This window comes from Myotis brandtii, unplaced genomic scaffold, assembly GCF_000412655.1.
Source record: "Myotis brandtii unplaced genomic scaffold, ASM41265v1 scaffold277, whole genome shotgun sequence".
NCBI classification, from domain to species: Eukaryota; Metazoa; Chordata; class Mammalia; order Chiroptera; family Vespertilionidae; genus Myotis; species Myotis brandtii.
The window spans coordinates 1157302-1172656 of NW_005360548.1; the positions used below are offsets into that span (position 1 = coordinate 1157302).

Below are 15355 nucleotides of genomic sequence, written 5' to 3' on the forward strand. Positions count from 1 at the left end.
GGGAGCGGGGAAGGCAATTCTCGGGCTTATTTACATCTCTGTGATTGTGGAGGTTGCCTGCTCTCTGAACTCTTGTATTCCTAGCAAATGTTTTGTTTTTCCAACTGTTCATGTGGCTGTTTTATAGACATAAGCAAAATCCATGGGGGTTTCAACAGATACTGCCACTTTTGTGGGGTGGGTAAAAAATGGGGAGTGTGGACAATTTCATTCAGCCTCCTTTTTTTTTTTTTCTTCTTGGTCTCTGGTCACTTTTACTTACGTTTCCCTCTCTCCAGACAGAACAGTTTGCAGAGATCTGAAGCACACACTCCCCCAGTGAATCCCAAATCATGAACAACAGACTGGCTAATGGCTCTGAAGCCGGGCTCCCTCTTGCTGGGCTGCTTCCTTCTCCACGCCCTGCCCCCGTGGGAACCTCTGTCCCTGACCAGTCCCGGCAGAGCCCCTCCAGGGAATTAGTCGGTGGCTCTTGCCTTTTAAGATCTTCAGCTTCTCTGGCTAATGAATGCTTCCTTTTACTCTTGGTTTTCTTTAACAAAACATTGGTCACTTGTACACTTGAGCTTGTCATTTGTTCCGGAGAAATTTAGCACTGTCTCTTCCTCATTCAAGGCTCAGGGGGCTGAGAAAAAAGGTAGGTGCCCCTCTTTGATCAATTCATTGCTGCCTGACTTCAGGTGGCCATTCCTGGGAAATAGATGGTCTCTGTCCTTATTGCGCTCTTGCTCTCTCCCACCCAGAGGTCCTGTCAGCTCTCCCCAGCTCAGACGGATTGTGCCCAAATGCCCAAAGGTGTTTGGAGAGGGTGGGACTCAGGCCTTCCTGCCCAGGACTCATGGCTCCCCTGATCTGTCCCCACACAGGGAAGAGTGGATGCGGGCCATCCAGATGGTCGCCAATAGCCTCAAGCAGCGGGGCCCAGGCGAGGACCCCATGGAATACAAGTGTGGCTCCCCTAGTGATTCTTCTGCGGCTGAAGAGATGGAAGTGGCAGTTAGCAAGGCACGGGCCAAGGTGGTAAGTGCTTGGGGGGCAGAGCTGCCAGTAAGTGAGCACGCCTCCCCCACAGTGTTGGCCCTGTCACCATGCAGAGTGTGAGGGGCCCCGGCCCTGCCATGACTGCCCTGTAGCATGGTGGAGATGCCCCAGGGCTGCTCTGTGCCCACCTCCTCCTGAGACGTCATTACGATGTGTCCACCCCTCGCCTTAGCCAGTTTAATTTAGTGGATAGAGCGTTGGCCCTTGGACTGAAAGGTCCTGGGTTCGATTCTGGTCAAGAGCACGTATCTCGGTTGCAGGCTCTATCCCTGGCCCTGGTTAAGGCTGTGTGGGAAGTAACCAATTGATGTGTCTCTCTCACAGAGATGTTTCTTCTCTTTGTCTCTCCCCCTCCCTTCCACTCTCTCTAAAAATATATATATATCCATATCCTCAGATGAGGATTAACAACAACAAGAAAAGACCCACCCACCCCACATCAGAGCCCTCCCAGGGCCTCATGTCTGGGAGAGAGAGACCTGGTCTGAAGGCCACTTCAGAACCAGCAGTTGCTGCCCAGAGCCTCCCTTCCTGCTCACGCTGGAGCATTTTGGCAGCAGTGTCCTTTGATTTTCCTTTTCTTTTGTGAAAATTTTCTCCCACGGCTGTGTGCCAAGTTGCACTGATGGGCCTGCTCTCTCCCCACCCCTGGCAGACCATGAATGACTTTGACTATCTCAAGCTCCTCGGCAAGGGCACCTTCGGCAAAGTCATCCTGGTGCGGGAGAAGGCCACCGGCCGCTACTACGCCATGAAGATCCTACGGAAGGAGGTTATCATCGCCAAGGTGGGTGCTCCCCAGGCTGCCCTTGGCTGGCCTGGGACACACACACACACACACACACACACACACACACACACACACACAACACTTACTTGTGCCTTCTGCTGCCAACGTCTCATTTCTCCGCCAACCTATTCCTCTGGTTCAGGCCTGTAAATCTCCAGGCTGGCCTGCCTGCTGAGCCCCCACCCCACGCTCTGGGCGCCTGGGAAGGGACGTGGAGAGTCTGACTGGTCTCATCCAGTCGGCACTGTCAGGGCCTGAAAGGAGGTGTCCCCATAGGCCGTGAGGGTGGGGGCTTGGCTCAGGGTGTCTCAGTAGGAGGCTGGGCCAGGAATGGAATTCTATTCCTTTTTTCTTTAAATGGAAAATTCCTAACATACACAAAATTTTTAAAAGAAAAATAAATATATTGGACTCCCATGTAGCCTTCATTCAGCATCAACAATTATCAACATTTGGCCAATCTTGTTTTGTTAGCTCTGTCCTCCCCCTTCTTTCTCCTGGAGTATTTTAAGGCATGTTTTAGACAGCATAGAATTTACCCATACGTACTTAGAGATGTATCTTCAACAGGTGAAGATGTTAAATACTATAATTGTGGTACTGTGACCATATTCAACAAGATGAACAAACCCAATGTCATTGGTCCAAGGCAGGGTTTCTCAGCCTCAGACATTTGGGCTGACTTCTCTGCTATGGGGTCATGCTTTGTACTACGGGTGTGGAGCAGTGACCCGTCTCCACCCAGGAAGGCGGTAGCTCCCTTCCGCCCTTCCCCCTGAGTTGTAACAATCAAAGATGCCTTCAGACATTGTTACCAATTACGCCCCGGGCGTAGACTTTCCCAGAGGTGGTTCAGGCCTGTCAGCAGCTCTTGGTGACTGCGGAGCCTGTGTTAGAGGCAGCGGGAGGGCCTGTCCAACCACAGCCGGGCCCACTCTGTTCTGGTGGGTCCGAGGAGGGGCCCAAGAGTCTGCTTTTCTCCAGGTTCCAAGGCAACACTGATGCTGCCCCTGTGGGGACCACACAGAACCGTTACTCCACGGCCTGGAGTCCTAATTCTAGATCCAGTTTTTCTTCTGGCAAGAACATTTATAGGTGGTGATTCCCACGGCCTGTGACATCACCTCAGGGGTCTCATAATGTCTGCTTGTTCCCTCTTGGGGATGTTAGAGTTGTTCTGTGGGCTCGGGAGGTGACAGCCTGATCCGTTCATTGTAAAGTCCCCACCACCCTCTCCCCTTGTGGTTTGGAGAGCAAACCACTGAATGTCCTTGCCGTGGTCCCTTGTTCCTTAGGGCTTGTGGATGGTAATGTGCCACTCCTGCCCTTCTCGCTCTGCATAATGGCTAGGAGTGGGGTTGTCGTTCACCCATCCCTTAGGTTGGGGGCATGCACGCTGTGGCCCACCAGCCCCTCACCTGGCCTCTGTCTGTCTGCAGGATGAAGTCGCCCACACAGTCACCGAGAGCCGGGTCCTCCAGAACACCAGGCACCCGTTCCTCACTGTGAGTGGGACTCCCTCAGACCTGTGCACATGGGAGCCTCCAGGCCAGCCCCTTTGGACAGACTCAGGGAACAAGCCCAGCCCTGCTGCTGGGAAGCACAGACTTAGTGTCGGCAGGTGACTGGGCCAGGTGTTGCTGGGCTCCCCAGGTGGCCTGAACCAAAACCCCAGAGGTGGCAGCTTCTTCCTAGACAATGGCGTCCTGTCAGCACCTCAGACGACAGGTGAAGTGACATTGCAGGGGCCCAGGAGAGCGTGGCTGCGTCTCTATGAGTCTGAGGCACTTAGCCCAGCTGGTCACAGTGGGAACGTTATTTTTTGTTTTTATTTACAATGTAATACAGATGTATCATTGTGCTGCCTGTCAACTTACGCTGAGCAGACGCCTCTTTGGGCTACAGCTATTAGTTAAATGGACCAGGTTGAGGATGGCTTATGGGCTGTTTCTGTACCTCGGTTGCTGTCTAGGTGTTCTGTTAAGCCACAATACTTGTTCAAATAAGATCTTACGAGGTACTTCCAGGCAGAAGACAGAAAACAGTGGAGTTCAACCAAGGGTTCTGAGCCACCCTCTTTAGAGCTCCTGAGAGCAGTGTGAGAACTACTCTTTGTTGGCAGATCTCCTGTCCAAGCTGTCTTTGGGGTTGGCTCCAGGTCAGGATCAGCTCCAACTCCCAGCCAGCAGACCTCATGTGTGTGTGTGTGTGAGAGAGAGAGAGAGAGAGAGAGAGCGCTTAATGCATTTGACTGTAAAATGGAGGAGAAAGAGAGATGTGAAATGGCTCTGCTTGCTCAAAATAGTCTCTCTCCTGACCTTGCCTCTTGGAAGCTCAGTGGCAGGCAGAGGACAGATTGTTCAGCATAGTAACCTCTCCCGGCCCTCAGAGCCATGAGCCCACTCACACAGCCCAAAAGGCGAAGCTGAGGGTTGAACCCCCGACTGCCCGACTCCCATGGCCAGGCCAGGGCGGGAGTGTCTAGGCTGAATCGGCAGTGCCCCAGCCACTTTCCTTCTCCGCAGGCGCTGAAGTACGCCTTCCAGACCCATGACCGCCTGTGCTTCGTGATGGAGTACGCCAACGGTGGGGAGGTGAGCCGTGCTGCCCCGCCTGGATTTCTGGGTATCTCGTTCCCAAGTGTGGGGGGAGGGAGATGGAGGGTAGAGGGAGACTTACCAGGGGTCAGCTGGTCCCGTCCTCCGCTCCTTGAGGAAGGCATCGGCATCTTCATTTTACAGGTGGGGAAACAGCTCAGAGAGGTTAGCGGCTTGCTCAAATTCACACAGCTAGTGGGTAGGATACAAACCGAGTCCCGCGCTGTGGCCAGGGCTGTGAGGGAGATTGGATGACAGTGTAGAGGATGTTCTTGGAGGATGACCTGCAAAGAAAGCGTATGCAGGCCTTCTGCTTTCCCGATTCTGTTGCAGAGCAGTCAGCCCCCACTCCATGACCCTTACTCCTCTCTCACACGGTGTGACTCCCTGGCTCATGATCCTGGGCTTCATCTGTCCCTTGTGGTCTCACAGCTGTGGCCACTTGCTCATGACTCGTGTCCTCTGCTTCCTCGCTGTCACTCCCTCATCCACTATCCCCTTCATGCAGGATGGCCCAGGACTGTCCCCTGCTCTCCCTGCGGTGTCATCCTTCACGTGAACTCTTATCTCAGTTGGTCCTTTTTGGTTGTCACTTGCCGGTTCATGGAGTAGATGTGACGTTTTCACTGGCCCTCCAGGCAGGGTTCCATCCTTCCCTCCTCTGGGCCAGGGGCCTGATGTCCTGCCCCCCTTTCCCTCCTCCGGCAGCTGTTCTTCCACCTGTCCCGGGAGCGCGTCTTCACGGAGGAGCGGGCCCGCTTTTATGGTGCAGAGATCGTCTCGGCCCTGGAGTACCTGCACTCAAGGGATGTGGTGTACCGCGACATCAAGGTGAGTGTGTGGTCGCCTCCTGTGGAGGGCCCAGGCTGGCCCAGGGCACACATGCAGGACCCACGCCAGGGAGCCAGGGAGGCTGTCCATGTGCCTGTGTCTAGCTCCCTCTGGGGCTCAAACCCTTCCGCTGTGGCCCCTAGTAGTGATTCCACAGCAGGCAGCCCTGCGTGAAGTCTCTTCTGAGCCTCTTGTGAGCACAGGCTGCTGAGCAGTGTAGGGTGTAAATTGGTACAGGCACTTTAGAAGGCAGTTTGCAGAATCCACCAGCAGTGGACATGTGCACACCCTGTGAGCCAGCCATTGTGCCCTAGGCATATGCACACAGGAACAGGTACCTGTGTGCACCTCAAAATGTGGACACACTCCTAGCAGCACTAGTCATACTAATCCCTGGTGTCCGCTGTTGGAAAATGGATAAAGTCCGGGTGGTGTGTTCGCATACTGGGGCTCCACAGCAGTTAAAGAGACCACACTTCAGCCACACACAGCAGCGTGGACGCGTCTCACAGACTGACGTTGGGAAAGCCAGGACAGACAGGCGAATCTGTGTTGATGACAGGCGTATGTATAGGCAGGAGAAACTGCAAAAGAGAGCAAGGAAGTAAAATTACTTCTCTGTCCGGAGCAGGGGATGGTTAGTAATAGGGAAGGGGCACATGGGGTGTCTGAGAGACTGGAAGTGATCTGTCTTGACTTGGGGGTTTTGCACAAAGGCCCACTAAATGGCCCATTGTGTGAAGCTTAGGAAAAAGGAGAGAGATACTGTCCCTCACATCCAAAGTGGGGGAGGGGAGGCAGGGTGGGGCAGGACCCAGCCCTGTTTTTTTTCCAGCTCCCCTGGGGGTTGGCCAGGGACTGGGGAGGTGTGAGCCTCAGAGGGTGAGGGCTTAACCCTGTGCTGGGGTGTATCCCATAGCTCAGCCTGGAGCCCATGATGTGACAGCCCCCTCCAGGGCAGGGCTGGACACCTAGGGTTTCAGGGAGATGGCAGGAAGCCTGGGAAGACATGTTCCTGATACACTGACTTTTCCTACAGCTGGAAAACCTCATGCTGGACAAAGACGGCCACATCAAGATCACTGACTTTGGCCTGTGCAAAGAGGGCATCAGTGATGGGGCCACCATGAAAACCTTCTGCGGGACCCCCGAATATCTGGCACCCGAGGTGTCTGGGGCTGTGATGCCGAGGGAGGCGGGGCCCCGGGACCGGATGCTTCCCCCACCTAGACGCTCTGAGGGCCGGGCTCCAATTCCTTAGATTGCCCTCCCCAGCCCCAGGCAGGGCCTTGTCCCCACTGGACCAGTCAGCTCCTAGGCCCCAGAGTATGGTCCTGGCCCCTCATTGCCCCTCCCCATCAGGTCCTGGAGGACAACGACTACGGCCGGGCTGTGGACTGGTGGGGGCTGGGCGTGGTCATGTACGAGATGATGTGCGGCCGCCTGCCCTTCTACAACCAGGACCACGAGCGCCTCTTCGAGCTCATCCTCATGGAGGAGATCCGCTTCCCGCGCACGCTCAGCCCTGAGGCCAAGTCCCTGCTGGCTGGGCTGCTTAAGAAGGACCCCAAGCAGAGGTGAGGGCTGGTGACTGCCCTGCGCTGCCCAGCACCACCTGCTGCCACTGTCCCCCCAGCCCGAAGGGGCAGTGTCCACAGGCACACGCACTGGTGGGTGTGCTGTGTGGTCCCCACAGCCTCTGATAGTCCCCACAGCTGGCACTCGGAGCACTCCCTGGGGGCAGGCCTCTCTTTAGTTCTCTGCCCGCACTACCTTGTTTTATGGGGATGCTGAGGAGCAGGGCAACCCCGATCTGGCCTTGGGTGGCCCAGTCATACGTGGCAAAGCCGGGATGTGAGGTGGCCAAATGCCCTCTCAGTTCACATTCTGGTCTTGGCCCAAGTTGCAGTCTCCTGGCTCTGGCCCTAGGCACGAGTTCCCGCCTGGCCTCACTTTCCTCCTCTGTGAGGGGGAGGTCTGTGGCCGGGACAGGCTTATTAAGGTTGTTCAGGGCCTGCATGTCACAGGCCCAGGCCTGCACCGAAAGTGTCTCCCAGAACCTGGCTGCCCCGGGAGGCGGGTGCTCATGGCCGTCTCTGCCCAGGCTCGGCGGGGGGCCCAGCGATGCCAAGGAGGTCATGGAGCACAGGTTCTTCCTCAGCATCAACTGGCAGGATGTGGTACAGAAGAAGGTGAGTGCCACCACCCGCTGCTGCCAGCAGGAGCTCGGCCCCTGTGGGTGACCTTGGCCCGAGCCGCCTGGCCTCAGGGTCCTGAGCCTGGGCTCCTCTCCTCCGCAGCTCCCACCGCCCTTCAAACCTCAGGTCACATCCGAGGTCGACACCAGGTACTTCGATGATGAGTTCACTGCCCAGTCCATCACAATCACACCCCCGGACCGCTGTGAGTGCCTGAGGCCCCGCATCCCGTGGGCTGGCCGGGCGGTGGAGGGCGTCTGCTGCTGACCCACTTCTCCGGGAGGGAGGAAGCTCGCAGGGTTTTTGCTGTTAGTCGTCTGTGGGCCCAGTGAGGCTCACCACAGCCACTGGGTCCCCCCCGTTCCAGTTGTCCAGGCAGAGGTCTGGGTAGGAGATGCTTGGGGAGTCGTCAGTACCGAGATGGCAGGTCCATAGTTGTATTCCCAGACCACCCAGGTCTTTGGAGCCGGATTATTCATTGACTCTGTAGCTGTTTGAGTTCTTACTCTCACCTGCCCAGTGCTAGGCTCTGCTGGAGACAAGGCAGTGATGGAGTCAGCCCTGGGCCTTGCTTTCGGGGAGTGCTCAGTCCAGGTGGGGTGACAGCCCAGGGTGGTCAGGACAGTGTGTAGGAGCACAGGGACTGGGGAAGCCCAGAGGAAATGCTTGGCTGCGGGTCAGGGAGGGCTTCCTGGAGGGGGAGACATGGCAGCTGAGACTCAGTCCTGACAGAAGGAATGGCTGTGGGACGTCTAGAAATGAGAGCGTTGCAGAGGTCAGAGTAGATGGGGAGGGGAGAGGCGAGGGGATGGGTGAGCAGGAGGGCCTTGGCCCCTGGGAGGAGTGGGGATTGTACAGGGGCTATGGAAGGGCTTTTTTAGGAAGAGGAACGGGGTTGCATCAGGGATTTAGAAAGACCTTTGGCTGCATGTGGAGGGTTTGTTGTGGGTGGGAGTGGTGGCCAGGGCAGGAGCTGCTAAAAGAAGTGTGGGCAGACCTCGAGGTAGACTGAGGTGTGGAAGGGGAGGAGGAGGAGGAGAGCAGGGAGCTGGTGGGATGCTGAGGTGGCTGAGTGAGCAGCTCCGAGACCCTGGAGCCAGGGCTATGACCAAAGGGTGTCTGTCAGGGAGGAAGTCTGGTGGACACCTCACCAGCTGGAGTTTCTGCCTGTAGTCCTTCCTGAGGTTGATTCCCCTCTGTCCCCCTCCCCGGGAGTCTGGCCGGGGTGCTGGGCCCTCTGAAAGCCCGTCTTCCCAATCCACCTCCACTGACCCCTGCAGATGACAGCCTGGGCTCTCTGGACATGGACCAGCGGACTCACTTCCCCCAGTTCTCCTACTCGGCCAGCATCCGCGAGTGAGCAGTGCCTGCTGCTGCCGCTGGGGCAGGGGGGGCTTTGTCTTTTTGTTTTTTTGGTCTTTTTTGTTTGCCTCTCCATCCCTCACCCCTTACCCCCATTTCTAGTTTTCAGCCCTCTGCCAGCCTCCTCTCAGTGGACCCAGTGGCCCTGCCTCCAGGATCCTGTCCTGCCCTCACTTTTGCGCCCAGATCAGGACTGGGGAGACTCTGCCGCTGCCCCAGGACCTGGCCTTTGGGCAGTTGGGAAGATCTTGGGTTTTGATCAACACAAGCCCCAGTGAGGAGCGAAAGCCGGGGGGGGGGGGGGGGGGGGCTGCCTGAATATTGGCTGGGCGCCCACGGCTGCCTGCTCTGTGCTGTGCTGCCCTCAGAGGTGCGGACAGCGCTCTGGGCTGCCTTCCATGCCTGTCATTAGGCTCCGAGTGGCCTGGTGAGGGGACAGCCCAGCCCCCTCCCCACCCAGCAGCAGAAAAGCAGTAATGTCCAGGCCCAGGTGGGGGCCTTTGGGAGCTGCAGGAGCAGAGGTCCAGGGCTCCCTCGGGCTGGGGTCGATTACCTGGAGGGGAACCCAGAGCGGCCAAGGGGATGGACGCTGCCTCCCTGCGCCCCACGCTGCTCTCCTGACCCTGTGGACGAAGTAGGAGGAACATGTGGGGCCTAGCCTTCCCACCCCAAGCCCCGTGCCTTACCAGGGCTTCCTTCCAGCCAGCCTTACCTCCTGCTGGACCTGGGCCTGGCCCCTCCCAGAATGGGGGCCAGGATTGCCCCTTCTCTCTGCCTGGGGTGGAGGGGTGCCAGCCTCGGCTGTTACACATCTCGCACCGAGACAGTATTGGGCCCCATGAACTTGGTTGAGGAGGGGGCAGGGATGGGTGTCTCTGGTACGTACTGGGGTGGGGGCCTCTGAGAAGGAGGCTCCAGGCCACCCCCCTCCCCCAGCCCCACGTTCTGCAGCCTTAAGGTGAACGTGTCAGTGCTATGGGCACTCGTGTGCGTGCGTGCCTTGGATTGTGTGCTGTTGGTGTCCTTGTGCATCTGAGACAGTGCACATGGGGTGTGTGTGTGTGCATGTGTGCTGGGTATGTATGTGTGAGAGCAAGCGTGTCCCGGCCTCAAGTGTGTGGTGTGTGTGCGTATGTGTGTGGACTCGGGCCCCTGGCCCTGACCCCAGCATTTCTTCCCAGGGGAAGGGTGGCTGGCCTAGTGTGAGAGCCACACGCGAGGTCCACTTGCTGCCCTGTCTCTCCCCCTTCCCCACCAACATCTCCGGGTGTTTGGAATGTAACTTTTGTGGTTTTGATCTTCCCACCTCCTGTACTAGGTAGTTCACCGAGAGACATCTGGGGTGGGTGGGGCTGGTTTGGGGGGTGGGAGGTCTCTTCTTTTTGTGTGTGTATGTCATTTATCTGACAGTTCTCCCTCTTCCCCACTGGCCTTTCCCTGTTCCTCATATTTGTACGGTACAAGCAATAAAGACTCTTTCAGACCGGGCCCACCACCCTGGGCCTTTCCTTGCTTATGGAGTGGCCCCAAGTGCCAGCTGCCTCCTGCTCCCATTGCTGTTAGGTAGGGCCCTTTTAAGTTGTGCAGGCAGAGAAGGCGTCCTGGGGGGAGGTGGTGTCAAGCTCAGGCTGGAGAGGGAGGGGACTGCTGGGAGGGAAGCTGTTGAGTTTAGGAAACGGGGCCTGTGGTGGGGGGTGGTGGACAGAGGTCATCCCAGGCGCTCGGAAACTGCTTAGGCAGAAAGGGGGGGAGGGCCAGGTGGCTCTGAACAAGGAGGATGCGTGAGGGGTCACTGAGCCCTGTCAGGAGTGTGAGGGGGAGCATGTTCACTTCCCGAAGTGCTTGAGCCCTAGAGCAGGCATTGTCCGTGCATCTGCATCCCCCAGCCTCCATTGATGCTAAACTGGGGAGCCTCGAGGCCCCTCGTTCCCCCACAGATTCCTTGGTATAACGGGATTTGTGGTGGCTGTCAGCTGGGAGCACCTCAGATTGGGTCACAGCCCCTCCGTCTGGGAGTCCTCTGACAGCTGGTTCCCATGCTTGAGTCACTCTTCCCAGACCTTGGGGCCAGGGCTGCCATGCTGCGCACAGGCGAACTTCAATCCGATTTTGCCAGAAGCTATTAGGGCTTCCCACACAGGGAGTTTTTGAGATCTTAAGTGAGGGTAGCAGAAAAGTTGAGTCCAGGAAGTCTGTTACCTGCGACCAAGACTCGAGGAATTTTTTGGATTTTTTCCTTATTTGTTATGGACATTTTTTAAATCATAAAAGTATGCCTTGGTGGTAATCAGATAAACAGGCTTATGAAGAAAAGCCTTTTCTTCTCCCCTCTAGTCACAGTCTGAGGGGCCGGTGCTAGAGAGTCCTTTCAGGAACTCACTCAGCTCTCCGTGTGGTCTGTCCCTGGGGACCTGTCACAGTCCCTGGACGGACTCCTGTAGGTTAATCGGCTGCTTCCTCCGTTGAACTTAATGTCCTTAGATGTTCTTATTCCTGTAGGACTTCTCCCAAACTGGGAATTTTAGGTGAAAGAATTTTAATAAAATTTTAACAATTAGAAAAATTAAATTTTGAGTCATCTGTTTTTTGTCATGTGCATGTAGAAAATGTCACAAGTTTTGTGTGTGTATATAAAGAAAAATGCAACAAAACCAAAGTGTGCAGAAGGAAGTGAGTCACCCGATCCCAGACCTGCGGCCCTGACTGTGGGTCTCACATTACCTCCTGCACAGATGGGCGTGGCATCGCGAAGGGCTGGCTCCTCCTCTTCTGTACACCTCTCCTCCCAGGTAACCAGGCCACGCCCCTGGGCTGTGTGCTGCCACATGGAACCCGCACTCCCACCACCGTGTGTGCATTCAGAGGCTGTGTGGGGTCACCGGTGAAAATGAGGTCTTTTTTAGTCCCTTCATTTGGAGGAACTCCTGGTGGACATTGCTGTGATGCTTCCCAGTTGCTTCACAAGGTTCTTCAGGGTGGACACACCTCAGCTGATGCTGCCACCCCTGTGGACGAGGATTTACTTGTTTCCAGGTTTTGTTTGCTTTTTGCTGCTACCCGCAGCACTGAAGTAACCATAACAGTCCACTCTCACTGTGCTTGTGCTTGTATTTCTGTGGCCTACATTCCAGGGTCGCTGCATTTTGATATGTGTCAGATAGCTTTCCAAAAAAGTGTGATTCGCGTATTTTTGACGTTGATTAGAAATAATTTCAGACCCGTAGAAAACTTTGAAACTTTAAAAAATAGTGCTAAAGTGATTCTAGGATTAGAGCAGGAAATACACAAGATGAACCTGCAGCATCCAGTCGTGTCCAGAATTAAGGACCTAGAAGAAAAGAAACCTCACTAATGGCATGTAAAGGGACACAGGGGCCAATGGGAAGAGCCTCTAGTGGCCAAAGCTGAACGCAATTTGAGCACCAATTTGAGCAATAAAACAGTGCAGCATTGGTTATACCCAAAATGGTGAGAACAGACATACCTGTACAGAAGTCCAATAGTTTCCGTAGATGCTCTGCCTTCAGGGAAGCATATCCCCTCCTTCGGTGTGGCTGCCAAGTGGCTTCCTTCCAAAGAGGACAGTAGAGGAGGGGCAAAGACTGACGACCACAGCAGCCGGTGATGAGTCAGCATCAGCAGTGACGAGTCATGTTGGCAGTGAGTCTGATATGCAGTGAGAATGGTACCCTGTCTCTGTGGCCTTCCTCTCTGGAACAGATGCCCCAGTCTAAAAGAAAACACCGGGCAAATCCCAGCTGAGGGATGTTTTACAAAAGACCTGGCCACTAGTTCTCAACGCTGTCGAGGTTCAAAACAAGAAAAGCCTGAGAACAGCCAAGAAAAGCTTTAGGAGACAAGGAGACTAAGTGTAATGTATCCTGAATGAGGTCCCGGAACAGAGAAAGGACATTAGGTAAATGGGAAATCTGAATATAAGGCATGGACTTGAATAACATTTCTATGGCTCATTGAATTGTGACAAATTACCACACCAATGATGTATAAGGCGTTAATAGGGGAAATTGGGTGCGGGGTACTTGGGAACTCTACTGTGTCTGCCACTTTTCATAAATCTATTTTTTATTTTATTTTAAAAAGTACAAGTAATTCTCGTCTCCCCTTCACGCGATTCCCCACAGTGTTTCACATTTACTCTGTTCCCCCCCCCTCCACATTTACATATCTATCCTATAATGAGAACTTTGTCTTCACCACAATCCGGTGATCAAGGTCAGGAAGTTAACAGTGAAACAATGTTCTCCTCAGACCTTAATCAGATTTTGTGGTGGTCACACTAATGTCCTTGTGCACCAAAAAGGAAACAATTTCCTGGCTAGTGACTCAGTCCAGGCTCGCTGCTGAATCCAGTTGTCAGGTTTGAAGCTTACGGGCAGTTATTTTGCAGAATGTCCCTCAGTGAGGGATTACTGCCTGTTTCCTGGTGGCTATATTCAAGCTATTTTTGACAGGAATTCCCAGAAATGATGTGCCCTTCTCAGTGCAACTTACCAGGAGGAATCTGAACATCCCATTAGCGGTGGTGACTAATCCCGTGGTTAAGGTGGCGTTTGTCAGGTGTCTCCACTATCAAGTTACAACGTCCTCTTTGTAGTTAGTGTCTTGTATAGAGACACACGGGGAATGTAAATATGCAGGTTCTCACCACAAGCTCACAGACGCCCTGAGCCAGGCAGGTGCCTGATGTGTTTCAGAACCACAAGGAGGACAAGGTGTCTCAGGTGGAGTGAAGGAGATGGAGGGCAGAAGGAAATGAGGTTAGAGAGGTAACAGCGGGATCTTGTGGTGAAGGAGCTGGGTTTACTGCATGTTTGACAGGAAGCCATTGGTCCAGCATCTCACGCTTCTATCTGCTTGCGTTGCCAGCCTCTCTGACTTCTCAATGCCTCCAAGTAGCAAGCTCTTTCCTACCGCAGGGCCTCTGCTCAGGCTGTTCCCTCCACGTGGGGTAGCTCCCCTGTCTTTGCTTTCCTGGCTCCTCCTCCTTCCAGGTTTCAGCTCCAACGTCACCTCAAAGAGGTCCTTCCAGACAGCTACCTCTAAATTACAAACCCAGCCTTTCCACTCACTCATAACAGATATTTACTGAGTACTCTGTGCCCAGCTGTGTTCTAGGCACTGGGAACAGCGATGAAAACAGACCCGCCCTGCTCTCATGGGTTCACGTTCTAGTGAGGACGGAGACAGTGAGGCAGTTCGTGCTGAGGAGAGAATAAGTATCGAGATGGGGAAAGAAGTGTTCAGGACGATGCTTTTCATGGAGAGGGTGACATCTGAGTAAACACCTTAAAGCAGCGGTTCTCAACCTGTGGGTCTCGACCCCTTTAGGGGTCGAACGACCCTTTCACAGGGGTCGCCTAAGACCATCCTGCATATCAGATATTTACCTTACGATTCATAACAGTAGCAACATTACAGTTATGAAGTAGCAACGAAAATAATTTTATGGTTGGGTCACAACATGAGGAACTGTATTTAAAGGGCCAGAAGGTTGAGAACCGCTGCCTTAAAGGGAGTGAGGGGCATGTGAGGTAAGAGAACTTCAGGCAGAGGAACAGCCAGCGCAAAGGCCGAGGTGAGGCTGAGGAGGAGCCAGAGGATGAGCCAGGAGGCCAGTGTGGCGGGAGAGGGAGGAATGAGGGAGGTTGGGTTAGGCGATGAGCTCACAGGTGTAAGCTCACCTGTGGGAAGATAATGTAGAACCGCATGGACTTTCACTTTGAGGGGGGTGGGAGCTGCAATGGAGTTCTGAGCAGAGGCCAAGTGAGACCTGACTGACTAGGTGTGCACAGGATCCCTGTGCATGTCCGGGCACAGGGAGAGCAGCGAGGAGCTGCGCACTACAGGCCCAGCCCATCGCTGGCGACTTCTCCCCGTCACCCGCGCTCTGGGCCTAAGGCGGCGGCAAGGGGATTTGCTCACCCCTGAGTTCCCACTGCCCAGAGCACAGAGGCCTTCTCTAAATGGTTGTGAAGCGACTTGTAGCTCCTATGTACTAAGCTTTGATTCTGTTAAGCCCCGAGCTGGCCACTTAACACACAATCTTATAAAATCCTCGGGACAACTATCAATTGAAACAATCCCTACTTCATAGCTGAAGATCGTGAGGCTCCAAGGGACTGCTCCTCGCCACGTGGTAAGTGGAGGATGAGAGCTTGGCTCCAGCTGCCTGACCTTAGAGCAGTAGTCCTATTCGCCATTGACCACGCACCTGCCCACCTGCCCAGGTGAAGCTTACTCAGCGCGCATGCGCCCAGCCTTGTTTAAAGCGCGGCGGCCACGGATCCTCGCTCCAGTAGGAAGAGGTGGGCTCTTGGTTTCGCCCTCGACGCCAGCCTAAAAGATGCTGGTGAGCTACAGGAGCCTGGGTCCCCTCCCAGCGGGACGCTCCGGGCGCTGACCCAATCCTCCCTTGCAGAGTCCGGCAGCCGCCCTTGGCCCAGAGCCTGCGAGCGCCCCAGTCCCGGACAACGTCCCCGCGGGCACGAGCGCCTCCCCAGGACCCCCGGAAAGGC

The 15355-nt window shown here is 55.0% G+C and overlaps 1 protein-coding gene and 1 long non-coding RNA gene across 3 annotated transcripts in view; one reads left to right on the forward strand and one right to left on the reverse strand.

Moving 5' to 3' along the window:
* AKT2 (v-akt murine thymoma viral oncogene homolog 2) overlaps positions 1–15355 on the forward strand; it is a 41622-nt gene that overhangs the window by 22452 nt on the left and 3815 nt on the right. The window contains exons 4-13 of one of the 2 annotated variants that reach the window (XM_014541727.1): positions 867–1020; positions 1697–1828; positions 3271–3336; positions 4357–4425; positions 5137–5259; positions 6299–6427; positions 6622–6836; positions 7364–7451; positions 7560–7662; positions 8738–8822. In XM_014541727.1, the coding sequence (XP_014397213.1) occupies positions 867–1020; positions 1697–1828; positions 3271–3336; positions 4357–4425; positions 5137–5259; positions 6299–6427; positions 6622–6836; positions 7364–7451; positions 7560–7662; positions 8738–8817 (1159 nt within the window). In that variant the 3' untranslated portion in view covers positions 8818–8822. Of the gene's footprint in view, positions 1–866; positions 1021–1696; positions 1829–3270; positions 3337–4356; positions 4426–5136; positions 5260–6298; positions 6428–6621; positions 6837–7363; positions 7452–7559; positions 7663–8737; positions 10312–15355 lie in introns of those variants that run through there. The other variant, XM_005868806.2, reaches the window with a different exon arrangement.
* LOC106726524 lies at positions 8927–13668 on the reverse strand. The gene is made up of 2 exons (XR_001362596.1): positions 12304–13668; positions 8927–12147 (listed from the first exon to the last, which is right to left on the reverse strand). It is a non-coding gene; the product is annotated as an uncharacterized LOC106726524 (long non-coding RNA).